We start from the raw sequence: 19827 nt of genomic DNA on the forward strand, positions 1-19827 counted from the left end.
CCGGCCCAGGAAATACCAAAGTAAATTCATAAGTGCAGCGTCCTTGTAGTCGTCATCATGGGTAGCCTCACTCAGTATTGCAGTAGTCAAAAGACGTAGGTCTTTCTTGGTGCACGGAGGCGCTTGGTGGGTAAATTCAGTACTCCTCTTCGAGCAATACTTGTCCAGTACAGAAGCTATTTTCTGCAAACGACGACCTGCCACAGCCCCAACAGCTGGGTAAAGCTCTATAAGATGTCTTTTTACGTTCCCAAAGTAGCTGGCCACGGAGGTTTTAGACAACAACGACCCCTTCGAGCTTTCTTTAAAATCAAGAAAGACGCCAGGCTTGTCCAACACAAGGTAGAGTACTTCTCCTGTAGAATCGTCACCAATTAGCTTGTACATAGTCTTCATGGTCATGTTCTCAGACGCCGCAAAGCGTTCAAACGCATTCAGCGCCGGGAATCAGAGCCTTCGTCGACATCGATGGGGTTTAAGTGGTTCACAGTGACTCCTCTGAGGACCCTAACATATATGATAATTGTCCGAATATTTACGATATTTTAATGATATTCATTTGATTTGAAGTTACTGAAGAATATTAAATATTCACAATATATTCGGACACAATATGTCCGTATTGTCCGAGTTTGAAACATTTTTTTTTTATGGATTTGATTGGGTACAATCAAATTCTAAACATATCCCATTGACTGACTACTAATACAATCCTAAAGTATCAAGGCTAGCACGGTGTCTGTCCGTCCGTCACACGAAACGCTCAGGTTTTTGAGCATTCTCATTGGCTGTCGAGCGGAGCGAAGGCGGCTCCAATTGGTTAAAACCGGATTATGTAGCTTACATCAGTAAATTCATGTGGTTTACAGAGCACATATGGAAATTTGCACAAGACTATCCATTACCGGAATCCGAAGGCGGCATCGTTTCTATATTACGAGGTGTTTACTATTTTAGTAATGCATGTTACTTTTAATATTTGAGTTCTAACCAGAGTTACTTATTCTCAAATGAAATAGCCCCTTAAGAAGCTTCCTATGCTGCAAGGTGCTTAGCGTACACGTAGGAATGCGTGTTTTCGAGGCCATACTATCATAAAGTATCAAGGCTAGCACGGTGTCTGTCCGTCCGTCACCTCCGCCGCGTAGCGGCGGCGAACGGCTAGTAAAGTATCAAGGCTAGCACGGTGTCTGTCCGTCCGTCACACGAAACGCTCAGGTTTTTGAGCATTCTCATTGGCTGTCGAGCGGAGCGAAGGCGGCTCCAATTGGTTAAAACCGGATTATGTAGCTTACATCAGTAAATTCATGTGGTTTACAGAGCACATATGGAAATTTGCACAAGACTATCCATTACCGGAATCCGAAGGCGGCATCGTTTCTATATTACGAGGTGTTTACTATTTTAATAATGCATGTTACTTTTAATATTTGAGTTCTAACCAGAGTTACTTATTCTCAAATGAAATAGCCCCTTAAGAAGCTTCCTATGCTGCAAGGTGTTTAGCGTACACGTAGGAATGCGTGTTTTCGAGGCCATACTATCTTACCCCCCTACTGGAGTCTGACGTGTGTCTGTCCGTACGTCCGTCCGTAACGGGCTAGGGTTCTAAAATGTAACGCTAATACGCGCGTTCTACTGGCTGCCGAGCGCAGCGAAGGCGGCGTCGATTCGCTAAAATCGTATTATGTGGTGTACACATTGTATGTGGGCTACACATCGTACTTAAAATGCACAGTTTAAATTTCATTTTGCCCCCATTTTCATAACGGAAGCAGCGGAACGCCACGTTACTCAAGGTACGCTGCGTGTATGCATGTTAGTTTACATTAGTAGCTAGCAAGACACACATACACAGATAGCCCGAGGTTCCTGGGGCTGCTTAGGGGGTAGCTTATAACTTGCGGGATTTTATCCTGCAAGTAGGTAGCCGTGCTATGGGGATTAAGCTCTAGAGCCCTCTGGGGTCTTGGGGCTTTATCCCACCGCCCACTCTGCGCGAGAGCACATTTGGCACCTGGTCCATTGACCGCAAACCCGACAGCGAACCAGTTGAGCCGGGCCCGTAATGGTTATTGATGGGCACGCACATTGCGTGCGTGCAGTTGGTCAGGAGGGGTACCGTAACTGGCCTCTTTTAACCGACAGATGGGATGGGGGCTGTAATAGCCTATCAATACCCAGCCTTTGCAATTAACGGCCGCCTTTTTGGCAAAAGGATATCGCACCTCAAGCTACAGTACTATCCGGGGGCCCAACCTTGAAGATTCGACTGCACAATTTGCAAACTAAAACCGCTCCGGGCCTCACGGCCCGTGAGTGTGGGAGAAGTGATCGGAGATAACCTTGATGGGAGCAAGCAATCCCGGGTAGTACGCGTATTCCAACACACTACTCTATGAAAACCTACTGCTACGTGCGGTGTACTTAGACTATGTCTAACGCGTCACGTTTTCGTGTTCGCAGAACTATGGCTTGAACTAAGCGGAAAAGGACGCGCGAGGAACTCGAGGAGGCCCTGCGCGAGAACGAGCGCATTAACGCGACACCCATGCAAGAGGAAAAGGATGCACGAAAACGACGTCAGACCAAGCGCAGGAAGAAACGCTACGACTTGAACAAAGAGCTGAAGGCCCTCAGCGTGCATCAAGACGAGACCGAAGTTACGGAAGTTACGGAAGGTCAAGCTGGCCGTTTTCAAGAGCGAGGGGAAAAGACGGAAGAGTCCGATCCTGTGATATTTCAGCGCCGGTTTGCGGCCCATATGGAGGCAGCGTATCAAGCGGGAGCTACCGAGGTGGCTTCATTGGCAGTGCTTTTAATACCTCCAGCTCCTGTTCAAGAAGCGATTCCGGTGTCAGCTGCGCAACGAGCTCGCGAAAGACGAGCTAACAGGACACTGTCTCAGACAGATCGCGACCGTACACGCGACGCACAGAGATCTCGCACAAGACGAGCTAATATGTCACTCTCTCAGCGTGATCGTGCGAGGAAAAAAGACGCAGAGCGCAAGCGTGCCCGAAGAGCTCGGTTACATGGAGAAGATCTTCACGAACAACGAGTGAATAATCGGCAGCAGCAAACAGCACACATGGCGGAGCTAAATCAACAGCAGCGACAATACGAACGCGACCTAAACCGCCAACAGCATGCAGTTCGCCGAGCGGAGCTACCACCAGAAGACCGGGACGCTGAGCGTGAGCTAAACCGCCAACAGCACGCCGATCGACGGGCCGATCTGTCGGACAAGACGAGATGCTGAACGTGAGCTTCACCGACAGCAGGAAGGTTATCGACGAGATCGCTTAACGGATGAGGAGCGTCAGCAAGAACTGGAGCGGGTGCGCACTCGACGCCAATGCGTCCGTCATGGCCAAGCTCTTATTTCCCTTGCAGACTTCGACGCGTCCATGATAACGGGCGATCACGTGGTCAACGGCCGACACAAGCTCCCGGCTACAACAGTTTGTCCGGTCTGCAATGCTTGGAAGTGGCCTGGGGAGTCTGCGATATCATGCTGTCTGGCAGGCAGGGTAAAGCTGCCTCCACTGCACCCCGCGCCACCAAAACTGCTTCAGCTGTACGGAGATCCCGAGTTTCGCCGTCAAATCCGTGCCTACAACCAAGCCTTCGCGTTTACGTCGATTGGTGCTTCGTGCTCAAACCGATCGTTTCAAAATGTACATCAAGACGAGAGCGTTGCGAGTACTCACGGGGTGTACACATATCGCATTCAAGGGGCTATGGGGCACTACCTAGGGTCCCTCCTTCCCCACATAGACCGTCGCGGGTAGCACCCAAGTTTGCGCAGATCTACATTGTGGATCCAGACATGCAGCGCCGCGTGGAGCGACGTCTTGGTATATTCGCGGATCTGGATCGTGTTGCACTACTAGACATCGAGAAAATGATGGCAGAGCACAACCCATTGGCGCAACGGTTCCTCCACTTTGGGCAGCAGGTGCGTCAACACAACACGGAGGCTCCAGTAGACTTGATCTTCCGTCTGCACGACAAATCCTCGCGACCGAGGACGCATAACCGCCCCACTGTGTCTGAAGTGGCTGCGCCTCTCATTGAGGATGGCAACCTGGCTCAGCCTCGGGATCTACTACTCTTTACACGCGATCAAAGACTGCTACGTTTGTACAAAACTCACGCCGATTACGATCCACTCCAATACCCGCTTCTCCTTCCATATGAAGAGAAAAGCTGGACCTACACAGACGAGTTCGCGAATGGTGCTGAGTATCGAAACAAGAAGGCGATGTCGCTCCGTGAGCACGTCGCGTTCCGCCTTCAGCAGAAAGTGGATGATCAGTCCGCTCTCCACCAAGGTGGGCGTCTATTTCAACAGTGGTGTGTAGATCAGCGTGCAAAATGTGAGCAAGAGCAGCTTCGCTGGGTGGCCGACAATCAGAAAACACTTCGCGCCGATCAATACAGGGGTTAACAAGACGCTTTGCTCAACGAAGATACTTTGGCTCTGGCGGATGGAGAAGTACTGCTGTCGGAATATGACCGGGCCCAGAACAGATTGGTGCACCCGACGGAGGCGGCAGAGTACGACCTACCCACTTTCTTAATCAGGTTGGCAAGCGTATCATACTACCGGCTTCGCACCTGGGTAGCCCGCGGTCCATGTACAAGTCGTATCAAGATTCGATGGCAATTGTACGCGAGTATGGACGGCCCGACGTCTTCCTCACTGAAACGTGCAACCCCAAGTGGGACGAGATTCTTGAAGCGATACCTTCCGAGACCCAGACAGCTCAAGATCGACCAGACATCGTGGCTCGCGTGTGGCAGCAGAAATTGCAAGCGACGCTTGATGATTTAAACCAAGGCGTTCTGGGGCGAGTGCGCGTCGGATTTACGTTGTCGAGCTTCAAAAACGAGGGCTCCCCCACGCTCACGTATTGATTATTTTGGCTGACGAAGACAAACCTCGAACCCGCGAGATCGTAGACAAGATGGTATGCGCTGAGATCCCAGATAAGGATACAAACCCTCCGCTGTATGAGACGGTCATGTCATGCATGCTCCATGGTCCATGCGGGCCTGCAAACCCTTCCTGCGCGTGTATGAAGGACGGCAAGTGCACCAAAGGATATCCGAAGCCCTTAGCAGAAGTTACACAAGCCAATGCCAATGGATATCCAGTGTACAGACGACGTCGACAGCAAGAAGGTGTTCTAAAGTTCAAAGGCAGAGAATACGACAATGCTACGATCAACCAGTGGGTTGTACCGTACAACCCGTACTTATCCCAGAAGTACAACTGCCACATCAATGTCGAAGTGCGCACGGATATTACTGCGGTTAAATACCTGTACAAGTATGTGTACAAAGGACCCGACATGGCTATACTCGCTGTGGAAGAAGTCCGAGGAGGGCAGCAGAGTGCGCGTCAAGAACCAAATAAAATTCTACGTTTCTTGAGCGCCCGGTACATTTCTCCGGTGGAAGCTTGCATGCGCCTGCTCGATTTCACAATTCAGGGGAAAACCCATGCGGTGACACAGCTAACGGTTCATCTCGAGTCAGGCCAGACAATTTGCTTTCGCGAGACGGAAACCCCGGAGGCGGTTTTGGAACGTGGTAGTCACACGATGCTGACCAGATTCTTTGAGGTGTGTGCGAGTGAAGAGCCTCAAAATCATATTGCCAGGACGATGTTGTATCAGGACATCCCTAAAGAGTTCTGCTGGAAAGCGCCGGAGAAAGGGCAACCGAAAAAGTGGGTTCGGCGGAAACAGTACCAAGCTGCTGTTGGTCGCATGATTCACGTGTCTCCTCGAGATATGGAGCGGTTCTACCTTCGGCTACTGCTCTGTCAGCGTAGAGGTCCAATGTCGTTTGAAGACTTGAGAACGGTTAACGGAATTGTGTGCCCAACATTCCAAATTGCGGCGCGGGAGGGGAGAATGACAACGAGTGGGTTTCGTGTTTGAGGGAAGCGGCTGAGTTCCAAATGCCGTATCAACTACGCCAGCTCTTCGTCGCCATTCTGGTGTATTCAGCTCCAGCAAATGTTGGTGTTCTATGGGATCGGTTTTTCGCGGATCTTTCCCAAGACTTCGCACGCAAACATCAGGCTTTGATGGACCCCTTCAAGTCGGCGTTGGTCGAATTTGAAACGCTGATGAGCATTCAAGAACTACTTCAATCGAGTGGGTATGCGGTAGCTGACTTCGACGAACTTCCTCAGTTGGGGTCGTTCCCAACATTGATTCGTGAAGCGCTTCGCCAAAACGGATTACTACGACGCGATCTCACTGGATACGATGCGTCAGCTTTGGAGGCGATTGTAAACACAGAAGATCAGCTAAACGAAAGTCAGCGGGTGGTTTACGACCAGAGTATTGAAGCGGTTGAATGCCCGGAGGAAGGCAAGAAACTATTTTTTGTCGATGGCCCGGGTGGTACTGGAAAATCTACACTGCTTCGAAACATACTGGCCAAAGTCAGACTCTCGGGGAAAATCGCCATCGCAGTGGCGTCTAGCGGTATTGCCTCGCTCTTACTTATGGGTGGTAGGACAGCGCATTCTACATCCAAGATCCCTTTAGAAATTGAACGAGAGCTCGACGTGCGGTATCAGGAAGAACTCCCATATTCAGGAGTTGATCAAGCATGCAAGTTTGATTATTTGGGACGAAGCACCTATGGCTCATCGCCACGCATTCAAGGCAGTAGGCAGAACACTGCGGGACATACTTGATAACGATACCGAGCCTTTTGGGGGGAAAGTGTTTGTACTTTCGGGAGATTTCCGCCAGATTCTCCCGGTCGTTAAAGAATGGAACACCCGTCGAGACAATTGACGCTTGCCTCAAGTCGTCTAGGCTGTGGCCCCAATTCCAGACGTTCCGTCTTACGGAAAACATGCGAGTGCGCACAGCTGATACTGTAGACACAGCTGAAGAAATGGCTGCGCTCTCCGAGTTCCTGCTGCAAGTCGGGGAGGGAAGGCATGATGTAACTCCTTCCCTAGGAAGCGATTACATGAAGATCCCGCGCGATATGCTGATTGAGAATCCTAATGTGCCAGAGGACGATGACCAGGAAATTCGTCCGGGCGTTATTCCAAGAGGCATGGATCGGATCATTGACGAGATGTATGGCGAGATTAATAACCCCGAGGTTGCTACCGACGAGTATTTCGCTAACCGAACGATCCTCACGACCACGAACGCAAACGTGCACCGCATCAATGAAGCGGTGACCGATCGATTAACTGGACAGGCGCGGGAATACATGTCTTCCGATTCTGTACAAGACGACGGTGACGGCAATTTCTTCGAGCAGGAGGTACTCCACTCGATGAATATCAGTGGAATGCCTCCCCACAAGTTGACTCTCAAGGTAGGAATGCCTATCATGATGATGCGGAACCTAAATCCAGATCTAGGGTTGTGCAACGGAACACGGCTTCGAATTGTGGCCCTCAAGCCACATGTCATCCACGCCACAATCATGACCGGTGAGCGACAAGGGCAACATGTGTTGATCCCCCGCATTGTTTTCATCAGTGGCGGAGACATTCGGAGCTTTCCGTTTTATTTGAGACGCAAGCAGTTTCCTGTCCAACCGGCCTTAGCGATGACGATTAACAAGGCGCAAGGACAAACGGTGCAGTACTTGGGGCTGTATCTTGCTACGCCTTGCTTCTCCCACGGGCAGCTGTACGTTGCGATATCGCGAGTTACTTCAAGATCAAGATTCAAGGCGCTGGTCAAGTACCCAAAGCTGGAGAAGGAGCATGGGGTCTACGCCCAGAACATTGTCTACAGGCAGGTCTTTGGTTCGGAGTAGGAATATTCAATTTCATATGCATTTAATACATCACGTTTACGTAAAAGATGTTTACGCCGGAGCGCAGCGAAGGCGTGAGCCCATTTCCCCTGGGACTACAGCCTGCCACCTCCGCCGCGTAGCGGCGGCGAACGGCTAGTCTTACCCCTCTAGTGGAGTCTGGTCTGTGTCTGTCAGTCCGTCTGAGGGTAGGGTTAATAAAGGGGGACGCAAATACGCGCGTTCTACTGGCTGCCGAGCGCAGCGAAGGCGGCCCCCATTGGCTAAAATCGGTATTGTGTTTTGTACACACTGTATGTGGACTACACATCGTACTTAAAAGCGCCGCTTAAATTTCATTTTGCTCTAATTTTCAGCTGCGGTATGCAAGGCCACGCAAAGGGCGCTGCCTGTGTGCGCGTTAGTTAGCATAATTATAAGCCGCCGATGAGCACACACGTACTACATGTATATCGTCGTAGGAGCTGTTGAAAAAAATTGTAGGCCCTGGTGACCTTTATTTCGGCCTCAATCGCAGATTTAGTACTTATTGGATATATAATGATGTTTTAGGCTTCGTAGTACTTTTCAAAATTTTAAACTTACAATACTGTTTTGCGTAGTACTATTCTAAAGACATCTCAGATTTTTGCTTGCAATTATTTGTAGTAGTAGTAGTACACATAAAAAAATTTCAGCGTTAGAAAATGAATCACAATTGTATTACTATTAGTAATATTGCGAAAGCTTTAAAATATGACTATTGTGGCTTACACCCCTGCACCCCACACTACCTCCGTAAGAAAGTATCGTCTTCCTTTGTATTTGCGCGCGTAGTGTGCGACCTTAAGAGATTGTGTAAGCTTTCCAACAATATATGCTGCGTACATCAAACAAAATGGGAGCACCGTTTGTGATTAAGTTAGCGCGGAGGCACGTGACTCAGCAAGAACACGAAACACGATGGAATAGAAGAGCAACACGAAGCACGGTAGGTCATGGACGATGATAGAAGACTTAGCTGATGCAATCCACGAAGTATTATGCGTAGCGTGAAAGACGGAAAAGCAAACAGCCATGAAAAGGACATAAGGACAAGAATATGACGGGAGCGTACGGGCCACGGAAAGATACGAATTATATAGACACCCCAGCATGCTGAAAAGCACGACTACGGAAGAGCACGCACGTTCGAGGCCACAGTAGAGCACGTAGCGGTAAGAGTGCACGGAAACGTATTCTCCAATAGCGCCACGGTGGAGCACGGAGCACATGGGCGGACCAAACACGTGGCCACGAGACACAAAGGGGAAATCACCGAGCATTAGAGCACGATACAAGGGTAGAACCGGAGCTCACCAGGCCACGGAGCGCGATACCACAGAAGAACCCGATAGCACAGACACCATACCAGCCACGAAATCACGAAGAACACGATAACGTGGACGGTGATCCAGCCACTAAAACATGGGAGAACGCAGCCACGGGAGCTATATATATAGACTGGGGATCACTGAACCACGAAGCACGATACCAGTGTAGAGCTTAAGATCACTGAGTCACGGAAAACGATTGTACCATTGCACGGACGGCGGATCAGGCATGGAAGCACGAGGGAGCGACCACGATTGCAGACTACAAAGCACTATACCATTGTAGAACACAGTAACACGGGCACCGCATATAAACTACGCGAGCACAAATGCATAGACAACAAAGCCACACCGCGAGTGCACGATAGCGCGATAACGCGGTCCATGGAGCCACACGAGGAAAACACGTTACACGGGAGACGGAACAGCAAGACTGCATGGAGGTACCATCCCACGGAATCGGCCACGAATGACTATGTATCATGAAACCGGTGCCGCCCACGTAAACGTTTGAGAGCAGGGAATAGTGAGCAGCCACTAAACGGACCGTACTAAGGCGAGTGACCCCAAAAGAGATAGCGCGTAACCACTAAGCAGCGTGTGCCACGGGTGAGCAAAGAACCTCGAAGCCAGGAAGATCATTGAAGAGCGCCGACCATTGAAGAACATGACATCCAACCTGTAGTACGGGGTACCAAACCACGATATTATACGGGTCCACATGAGACTACGGAATGGTAAGTGGTTAAGTACACGAAGCCAAAACCTACTGAGGTGAACGAGGCTAACAAAGTACGCGACACCAAGAAGCACTTAAATTTGTGGTCACCTCATCTCCAACAAACCATGCCACTCCGCCGCGTAGCGGCGGCGAACGGCTAGTCTTACCCCCCTAGTGGAGTGTGGTGTTCGTCTGTCCGTCCGAGGGTAGGGTTCTAAAATGTAACGCAAATACGCGCATTCCACTGGCTGCCGAGCGCAGCGAAGGCGGCGTCGTTTGGCCAAAATTGACTTTTTGTGGTGTACACACTGTATGTGGTCTACACATCGTACTTAAATGCACCGTTCAAATTTCATTTTGCTCTCATTTTCAACTGCCGCCACCTCACGCGAAGGGCGCTGCCTGTGTACGCGTTAGTTCGCATAATTAAAAGGCGCCGATGTGCACACACGTACTATATCGTCGTAGGAGCTGTTGAAAAAAATTGTAGGATTTGGTGACTCGTATTTCGGCCTCAATCGAAACGTTAGTACTTATTGGCAAAAATATGATTTGTTCTGGCTTCGTAGTACTTTTATAATAATTTAACTTACAATACTGATTTTCGTAGTATTATTCGAAGCATAATTCTTATTATTGCTTGCAGACGTTTGTAGTAGTACAACACCTTTTTAATAAGCAGCGTTTGAGATATATTTATTAGTTATAAATAATTAAGCTATAGTATTTATTTGCGTCAGATAAAGGTGCACAATTTATTATTCGAAAACTTTTAAAATGTGAATATAGTTGCTTCCCACCATCCCACCCCACATAATCACTCCGCCCGCTGAAAAAAAAGGATCGTATTCCTTTGTATTCGCGCGCGTAGTGTACGACCTTAAGATATTGTGCGCACTTTCCAACACGATATGTAGCATACATCAAACAAAATAAAAGCAGCGTTTGCGATTGAATTAGCGCGAGGCAAGTGGATATACAAGAACACGAAACACGAAGGAGCACCGGGGCACAATATGTGCACGATGGGGTACAGGGAAGAACACGAAGCACGGAAGGCCACGGACATTGAAAGAGGACTAAATCAATGAAGGCAGTTAGCAATTCTGAAAAGCACGAACCGCGGACGAGCATGCTACCATGAAAACTTGGAATGGCAAGAATATGATGGGAACGTACGGATCACGGAAAGTAACTGAAGTAATGACACCCCAACATGCTGAAAAACACGGGCCACGGAAACGGTAAGATGCACGTGAAGCAATTCTCCCATAGCACCACGGTAGAACATGAAGCACAGACGATGAACCTAACACGAAGCCACGGGAGAGCATAAGCGGGAAATCACCGAGCTTTGGAGCACGCTATTAGGGTAGAATCGAAGCTCACGGAGACCCACAGCACGATACCACGGTAGCTAGCGATCGCCCAGACGACAGACCAACCCCGACATCAGAAGTTAGTACGATAGCACGAACTATGCCACTAAAGATGGGAGAACGCAGCCGCGAAGATCGATACCAGTGTAGAACCTGAGCTTACCGAGCCACGGAGGTCAGTAGTAGATTAGAACTCGATTGCACGGACGGCGGACCAGCCAGGAGATACACGGGGGGGTGCTCGGGGTGACCACGACTGCACACTGTGGAGCATGATACCGTTGTAGAACACGATAACACGACAGCGCATATACACTACGTAGCACAATACCATAGACAGCATTACCACACCGTGATTGCACGATAGTGTGATACCGCGGTCGATGGAACCTCACCAGGAGAGCACGATACACGGGCGACGGAACAACACGACTGCATGGAGACACCAAACCACGGAATAGCACACTTCGGCTAGAGCACCGGCGATGGAAGGCCAATTGCCACGAAATAGTATCTACCACGAAGCCAGTGCAACCCACGTAAACGTTTGAGAACATAGAAAAGTTAGCATTTACAAAAAAGGCCGTATTAAGAAGCATGAGCCCACAAGAGAGAGGGCATAACCGCTGAGCAGCGTGGGTCACGGGTGAGCAGGAACCACGGAGCCGGGAAGAGTACGAACGAGCATGGGCCATTGAAGAAAACAACATCCAATCTGTACTACGGGGTAACGGAAACGTTCCAAACCACGATATTATACGGGGCCGAATGAGACTACGGAATGGCAAGTGGTTATATACACGATGCCAAATTCTATGGGGTGAACCACGGTTACAAAACACACGACACCACGAAGCACTAAATTTGCGGCCACCTCATCTCCAACAAACCATGCCACTCCGCCGCGTAGCGGCGGCGAACGGCTAGTCCTAAAGTATCAAGGCTAGCACGGTGTCTGTCCGTCCGTCACACGAAACGCTCAGGTTTTTGAGCATTCTCATTGGCTGTCGAGCGGAGCGAAGGCGGCTCCAATTGGTTAAAACCGGATTATGTAGCTTACATCAGTAAATTCATGTGGTTCACAGAGCACATATGGAGATTTGCACAAGACTATCCATTACCGGAATCCGAAGGCGGCATCGTTTCTATATTACGAGGTGTTTACTATTTTAATAATGCATGTTACTTTTAATATTTGAGTTCTAACCAGAGTTACTTATTCTCAAATGAAATAGCCCCTTAAGAAGCTTCCTATGCTGCAAGGTGCTTAGCGTACACGTAGGAATGCGTGTTTTCGAGGCCATACTATAATATACGTAATACTATGCTCTAAATAGTTTCTGCAAGTTACAATGACTAAAATAATAGGCACAACATTTCTGTTGTAGAAATATTAAGAACATATCTGAGTGTGAGGTAATTGATTGAGCTGTCAAATAGTAGTACACGTACAACAGAAGCTGGCCGTAAGAACAACGCTGTGCCAATAAACGCTGTCACCTGATCCATAAAGATAAACAGTTTTAGATTGAATAGAATGAACTCATATGTGTTACTGCAGTAACCATTGCTTTCTAAGAGACTGCTGTAAGCCATTGTTTTCTAAGAGTTGTTAGGCAGCAAAATCCGATACTACTTAACTGGCGGACGTGTCGCCGACAGGGGCGTAGGATACGATTTTAAATGGAGCGGCAGCACAACAACAAAACACGAGAGGTGTTAATTATAGCTGGCTAAGTAGACACCATAAAGAAACGTTAATAAACTTGGAGCCTAAATGACGTCCAATAATCCTGGAATCATCGTTAAATTATCAAATAGAAAACACTACTGTCAACAGCAACAGCAGCGAGCGTCTTGCGATACAATATCTAAGTGCTTCAATCATAAGTTATGAGTTTTGTGTCAGTTATGATTCATAACTGACACAGATTCGAGTGCTAATTCTGAATCAGCACATAATGAACGTATATTTTATTGTTTTAGCTTTCATTGAGTTTGATATGAGAAGTGAGCAATCTTTAGTTACGTACAAGCTGAAATAGGCAGTGCAGGCAGGTGTTAATAAGTAGTGCAAGCTGGACAGGCCATTACTATCGTTTGCGCTGATGTGAGCTAAGTTTCATAGCGGCTCAGAAATGGCCCGTAATTTCGAGCACGACGCTAAACTAAACGTATTGTGTAGCGTTTGTATAAATGTTATTTGAAGTGCTGGTGGAGGATGAAGATACAGTGATAGCCAGCAATAAAAAAGAATTTGCATTAAGAACCTTGATATAAGATCATTAGAATATTTATTATTAAATCTGGTAAGCATGATGCTGACCCAAATTAATAAATTAAAAAATCCGATTCTGGTACACATGGGTTCAGCGTTTTTTTAAATAGTTATCCCGCCGAAGCGTAGCGTAGGCGGGAATGCCAAAACGTGTAGAACTAAACCTAATTCACCGCCGCGTAGCGGCGGCGCTCGGCTAGTGTTTAAATGTCATAGAGCTGATGTCCGAATAGACACGATATTCTTCCGTATCATTAATCCGTTAAACTGGCAATTTACCTTAGATGTCCGAATTTTGACCGGCAACTTTTCGCAATGCAGTATGTGCACCACACCATTTTAGATCGTAATTCGTTACATGGGGGGGGGGATCAGTACCACTTTTGGCAGAGAATAATGTCCGCTGAAGGCAAGGCGAACGACTTCCTGGCGCAGGGCGAGAAGGCGCTGAAGAAATCTTCGTTCTTCTCTTTTGGCTCGAGCTCGCAGCGAAACGAAGACGCCAGTGACCTTTTTGAGAAGGCCGGCAACCAGTTCAAGATCGCTAAGAACTGTACGCGTCTCAATGAATTGACTTAAACTTGCAGTAACTAACCTTTTTTTCTGCAACGCAGGGCAAAAGGCTGCCGAAGCATATGAGAGATGTGCACGCTGCCAGGTACGTTTAAGCGAGTGAGATTGCTTGAATGCTGCTGAAAGATTGCGTTGTTTTTGTTTTGCTGCAGTCGCGTTTGAATGAGAACTCTCGTGCTGCCCAGTTCTACCAGCAAGCAGCGGAGGCTCTGGCCAAAGTGAACCCTATGGGTGAGTGCTGTACCGAGATGACTGTATTGATAGGAGCTGACCACCTTATAATTGCTGCTGTACAGATGCCATGGTGCATTTTAAGACGGCTATCTCGATGCTGTGCGATGCCGGTCGCTTCTCGAACGCTGCTAAGCTGCAGAAGCAGATTGGTGAGATCTACGAGCAGCAAGACAACAAGGAGGAAGCGCTCGAAGCGTACCGGCAGGCTGCCGACTATTTCTCTGGAGAGAACCAGTCGTCTTCGGCAAATAACATGATGCTCAAGGTGGCGCAGTTCTCGGCAGAGCTGGAAAAGTATGTCACCATCCTACTCTATGATAGTAGAAAAGAAGTTTTTTTCTAACTGATTCTGCTACTGCTGTTCAGGTACGACGCGGCATTGGAGATCTACGAGAGCATCGCGAAAACTTCGATGGAGTCGAATTTGCTTAAGTTTAATGCCAAAAACCACCTGCTTAATGCTGGTATCTGCGCGCTGGCCACCAAGGACACGGTGCTCGTGCAGATGAAGTGGGAGGAGTTCCAGGATATCGACTATACTTTCGCAGACAGCCGTGAAGGCAAGTTCTTGCAGGCCATGAACCAGAGTTACGAGGCTTTCAATGCTGATGCATTCGCTGATGCCGTGTTCCAGTTCGACACGATCTCCAAGATCGAGCCGTGGAAAATCACGTTGCTATTGCGCATCAAGGAGGGCATCGTTGGCGAGGTCGATGTCGCCCAGGACTTGACTTAAACATTCGACGAGGTTGCTACCCTGGGCTTTGTAGATTTGAGCCAGCATCGCTTTGCATTTTTCGGTTGACTGGTGCGTGGTCAATAATACAGACACGGGTTTGATACGTCTAATCATCGTCGTCGTCACCAATTATGCTCTTCTTCTCCGAGAACTTGACAGATGCAGACACCAGCGGACCTTGCTGATAGAAGAAATACTTCTGGTACGCCAGGACGGAAGGGTTTCCTGCTTCTGTCGGTGTTTCCTCAATCTCTGGACAAATCGCACCCTCTGTTGTAGCCTCTGACTCGCCCGGTGGGGGTGATTTGTTCTTCGGTTGCTCCTCGACATTAAGTGTTCTTCCGGGGAAAACCTCGCCCTTCGTCAGCGCAATCCGTTCCTCTTCCTGCATTTGACAGAGCGATCAGCTTATTTCTGGTGCAACCACAGCAAATGCCTTCAGTACAAACCGTTAGTTGTTGGTGGATAGTAAACCACGCTGGCAGTTGCTGCGGTAAAGTGACCAAGTCCACATCGAATAGTTCAATAAACTGCTCGTTTTCGAAGCGGGTCTTGACACTGCCAGCAATGTTACGATACTGCACGATGATCAACACGCGTTTTCATCTAAAAAACTTCCAGATATCCACTCACCTTGTCAATAGTTGACGTTAAACTCCAGTTCTGCAAACGGCGCAGGCAGCCGACCATAGTACCAGCAAAGTGCACACCAGTTCTACGACCAGTCAAAGCATAATAAGATACAACCAAGCAACTCCAACCTCCATGAGCGTCACCCTTACTTGCACATGATCAGAATGGGGTGTCGTCTTTGGTCCAGGATGCACTCGATGGCCTCCTTGGCCATCCCTTCCGAGATACCTTTCCATTGGGATGACGCCGTGCGGTATTTCGCGCCCAAGTGGATCTGATCGCGATAAATACTTAGCATCTATTACATAGTCGCTACCTTGCCTTCTGGATACGCACCACGCTGATATCCTTCTCGGCGAAGAAGGCGGCCAAGTCGCGCGAGAGGTCGTCGTATGAAAGGTACACCACCGTGTTTAGCTGCAGCGTGGCCAGGAACGGAAACGACGACGCATCGCACTTATTCGAGCGGTAGACCTGGTCCTCCACGATCTCGAAAAACAGTGGAGGGTTCATTGACGGCAGCGTGGTCACCACCACAGGCGATGCCGCGTCCGAGCTCGCCTCCGCCATGTTTTTTTGGTGTACAGTTATTTAAATATACCGGTATTTATACTAATAATTTCAATATTTTTAAATAAGAGCTATTGCTTTTAAAAATAGCAATAGCAATTATTTTGACATGAAGCGTCGACCCAGTTATATTACTTTCCAAATTGAACAGTTGCTTTTGCTCAAATATGAATGTAGGGTTTGCTCATTCTACTAAAGTAGCACTCGACCGGTACTACTGCTTTTGTGCGTAAATCTCATTCACCCGTTTGGGCAATGTACTAAAGTTAAGATGCGAACTTAAGCACATCGTATAAAGTTGAACAGCTCAACGGCAAAACCTTGACAAGCGCACCTACAAAACCCAAGATAGCCGAATAGTTGCAAGTTATCCACGAGTCAAATTTGACTGCACGATAGCCCCAAAATACTAAATCTGCAGCGTTTTTAACACCTCCAAACAGTCGCCCTCCACAATTTTAGCGACTGCCTTGCCTCCAGATATGTATTGTCCAAACGGGTGGAAATGCTCAGTCCAAGCCAAGCTTCAGAGCTACTATAGTAATAGTACTATATTAGCAAGCTATTAATACTGCAATCGCTCACCAAAACCTAAACAGACCGACTCAATGTCGCCACTCCATCATTGTCGGTCTCCATGCGTTGGATCTCCTTTCGGTTGTGCCTGAAAAGTACTTGCATCTCTGCTCGGCGAGTATCCGTTCGCGTGCGCAAGGGAATCGTCACGATTCCACCAGTCGAGAACACCTCTTCTTGCTCGCCCAGCCAAAGCTGCGTGCCAAAGATACAACTGACGGGAATCGTGAGCTGCCAGTCTCACACAACCAGTGTAGAATATCTGCGTATTCGCAGATGGCCTCTACTCTCCAAAAAATCATATCATTACGCCTGACCAGTAGCAGTGGGGAGAAATCATCGGTGATCTTTGTGTCGTCAGCCGGATGGAGGACTGCTCTTAAAATCCAGTCCACTGTGTACTGGTATCACTCGTCCAAAATCCTGTCAGCTTGATCATGAAGTGACGGCGGAGAAGCGTTAAGCTTCATCATTTAAAAGGCGACGACGACGTCCACTCTGCACTCAAAATATAACAGATGTAAACATATAGTACTTGTAGCACTCAAACAACTATTCTACCACTCACATTTCTCGATAGCCACTCACCAAACACCTGAAACCACCGTTCAGCCTATCCAGACCACCTAAGGACATAACCTCATCACCTAAACGGCACACAACCAATCCAATGCAAGAATTTACTATTGTTTCAGCCAATTATTCCACACAACATTGAGCGTCAGTAGTAGTGCCTGACCACCACTCGCTCATTCGACGATTCACCCAGCACCAAGGCTCCCCCTCCTTCCACGTATAACCCCTCAAGCAACCATGCCCACCAAGATCATTTGGACTACTATCACCCCAGTCATACCCACCAGCGATGCAGAAATGCCTCTGGAATCGCTGAAGGTGTTCAAGGAGACGAAGAGCCACCTCGTATCATGCGGTCTATGCAGCCATGCATCGCCTCATACGATGCAAGTTCGCCTCTTGTCCTGCAACTGCCCGACATGCGCTGCAGTCGTGCCCTTCTCCCTGTGTTCTTGGTGTGGCAAGACCCTCGCCTGCCAACACCTCAATCTGATGGGAGTGGATGAGGCAAGCGCGTACATCACCTGCGCCCTCCCCAGCCCGAGCTCGCCTCACCGCCACAATGCATGAAGTGGCGCGTGAGTACAAGGGCTGAAACCGTCGCTCTTTCGTAGCGGGTCTTTGAGGCGCTTTAGCCTCGATGAAGAATCCCTACCATGGTGCAGAGGTTTGTCCAAAATTACGCTGCTTCTCACTTGCGCAACAAGGACATTCTGGCTTCATTAAAGGAAAAGATACGCGAGGTCGCATTCACCGGAGACGAAGAGGAAGCGGTGCCATTCACGCTCACAAGGGAGAATGACCCATCTGGTCTTCTCACTGTCGGAAATGGCAGCGACAATGCTCCCTTCATCGTTGGGGTGACCAGTAAAGGCTCCTGCAACGCTTGGATTGAGATCCGACCCCTTTTGTTCTCGATCTTGACCCCACCTACAAGTTGTGCCAAGCCTCTTACCCGGTTCTCGTGGTCGGCATCTTTGACAAGACCCGAAGTTTTCATCCAGTTAACATCGTCATTATGTCGCAGCAGAAGCAGCTTCATTACGCAAGAGCCCTATCTGCTGTGCGCAGAGTCTATGAGAAGGCCGTGGGAAAGCCGCACACGGTTCATTTTGTGATGTCTGATGCGGACAAGGGACAGCAAAACGCAGTCAATGAGGTTTTCGCAAATGACGGCTCGTTAGTGCACTTAATGTGCTACTTTCGCGTAGCTAAAAAGGTATATGAAACGGTTAAAGGCCTTGATCCTTCTCTGTTTGCGATGGTGCTGTGGGATATGCATGACCTTCACTTTACTGTCAACGAAGCAGAGTATGAGAAGAGCAAGAAAGCTATACTTGCTGAGTGGGCTTCCGGGCCTGGGTTAACATCATTCTCGAAGTACTTTAAAGCAACGTGGTTGATGGGGAAATTCTGGCGGTGGCAGATGTACCATATACTCTCCGGGCAATAATCATGTTGGGCAGTACAACGCTGCCCTCAAGCGCGATGTCACCGTGCATCGCAAATTTAAGATGGGACTGCTACTGGAAAGGTTTCTCGATTGGTGCCGTCTGGAAGGTGGACGCACGATTGTGTTTGCATCCAAAGTTGTTACCGATGGACGTTTGCAGCGTCGGGCGCGCAAGATGGAGCGAAAGAACTTGCTTGCCGAAGTAGTCGTCAGCAGGCACAGCATTTCGTTCATGTTAGAAGACACGCCAGCCGATCCAACCCCCCCGACATTGTGTACGTGCGCTTCCCGCGAGCAGACCTTACGGCGAGGTTCAGCGCCGACGGCACGAGGACTTACCCACCTCAGCACAGCTGGCCTGCCGCACTGGCCGCAAGAAACTAAGGGCATGTCCGAACCTGGGTGGAAGGTTAACGCCCGCGAACTCTCATGTCCATGTCTGTTCCACCAGAAATTCGCGTGCTGCACTCACGTTTTGCTCGCTTTGAATACCCGCGGTCACATCGACCTGTTTGGTCGCGAGCGTCTCGTGTACAGAGGGCCGAGCAAGAAACGTCGCGTTGGTCCTCGTCGTCAAGGCCCCGGACGCCCGACGTCGAACGGGCACGCGCTGAATATCAGCTAATCTGTAAGAAAGCAGAAACATCAAAATAACAATCGCTTAGCGGTGGACACAAATCATAGATTTTTTGTGTTGTAAGCTTACCATTAGAGAGAAAGCGTTGCTCGACAGTAGGCATACATGTTGCCGCCGTGCAACGCTGCCTCGTTGAGAGGCTTTGGCCTTGTTTACGTCTCCACCATACAAAAAGTGTATCATGTAGAAGGCTGGTACTACGATAAGATATGACGAACACGCCTATCCGAACACCCCCGCACCAATTTGAGCTAGGTAGAATCCAATATCAGCTGAGCGCTGCAACCC

General features: G+C 48.8%; 2 protein-coding genes across 2 annotated transcripts; one reads left to right on the forward strand and one right to left on the reverse strand.

Moving 5' to 3' along the window:
* Positions 1-13936: 13936 nt before the first annotated feature.
* On the forward strand, positions 13937-15204 carry PITG_03252 (alpha-soluble NSF attachment protein, putative; the record flags this gene model as incomplete). Its single annotated transcript, XM_002906283.1, has 5 exons — positions 13937-14101; positions 14163-14206; positions 14274-14352; positions 14418-14649; positions 14722-15204. 5 exons carry the CDS (start codon positions 13945-13947, stop codon positions 15089-15091), a joined length of 882 nt encoding a protein of 293 aa, XP_002906329.1.
* Positions 15205-15872: 668 nt separating this feature from the next.
* Positions 15873-16297, reverse strand: PITG_03253 (uncharacterized protein; the record flags this gene model as incomplete). Its single annotated transcript, XM_002906284.1, has 2 exons — positions 15873-16001; positions 16064-16297. 2 exons carry the CDS (start codon positions 16295-16297, stop codon positions 15873-15875), a joined length of 363 nt encoding a protein of 120 aa, XP_002906330.1.
* Between the last annotated feature and the right edge of the window lie 3530 nt (positions 16298-19827).

The sequence above is a fragment of the Phytophthora infestans genome, genomic scaffold (genome assembly GCF_000142945.1).
Source record: "Phytophthora infestans T30-4 supercont1.4 genomic scaffold, whole genome shotgun sequence".
Lineage (NCBI taxonomy): Eukaryota > Oomycota > Peronosporomycetes > Peronosporales > Peronosporaceae > Phytophthora > Phytophthora infestans.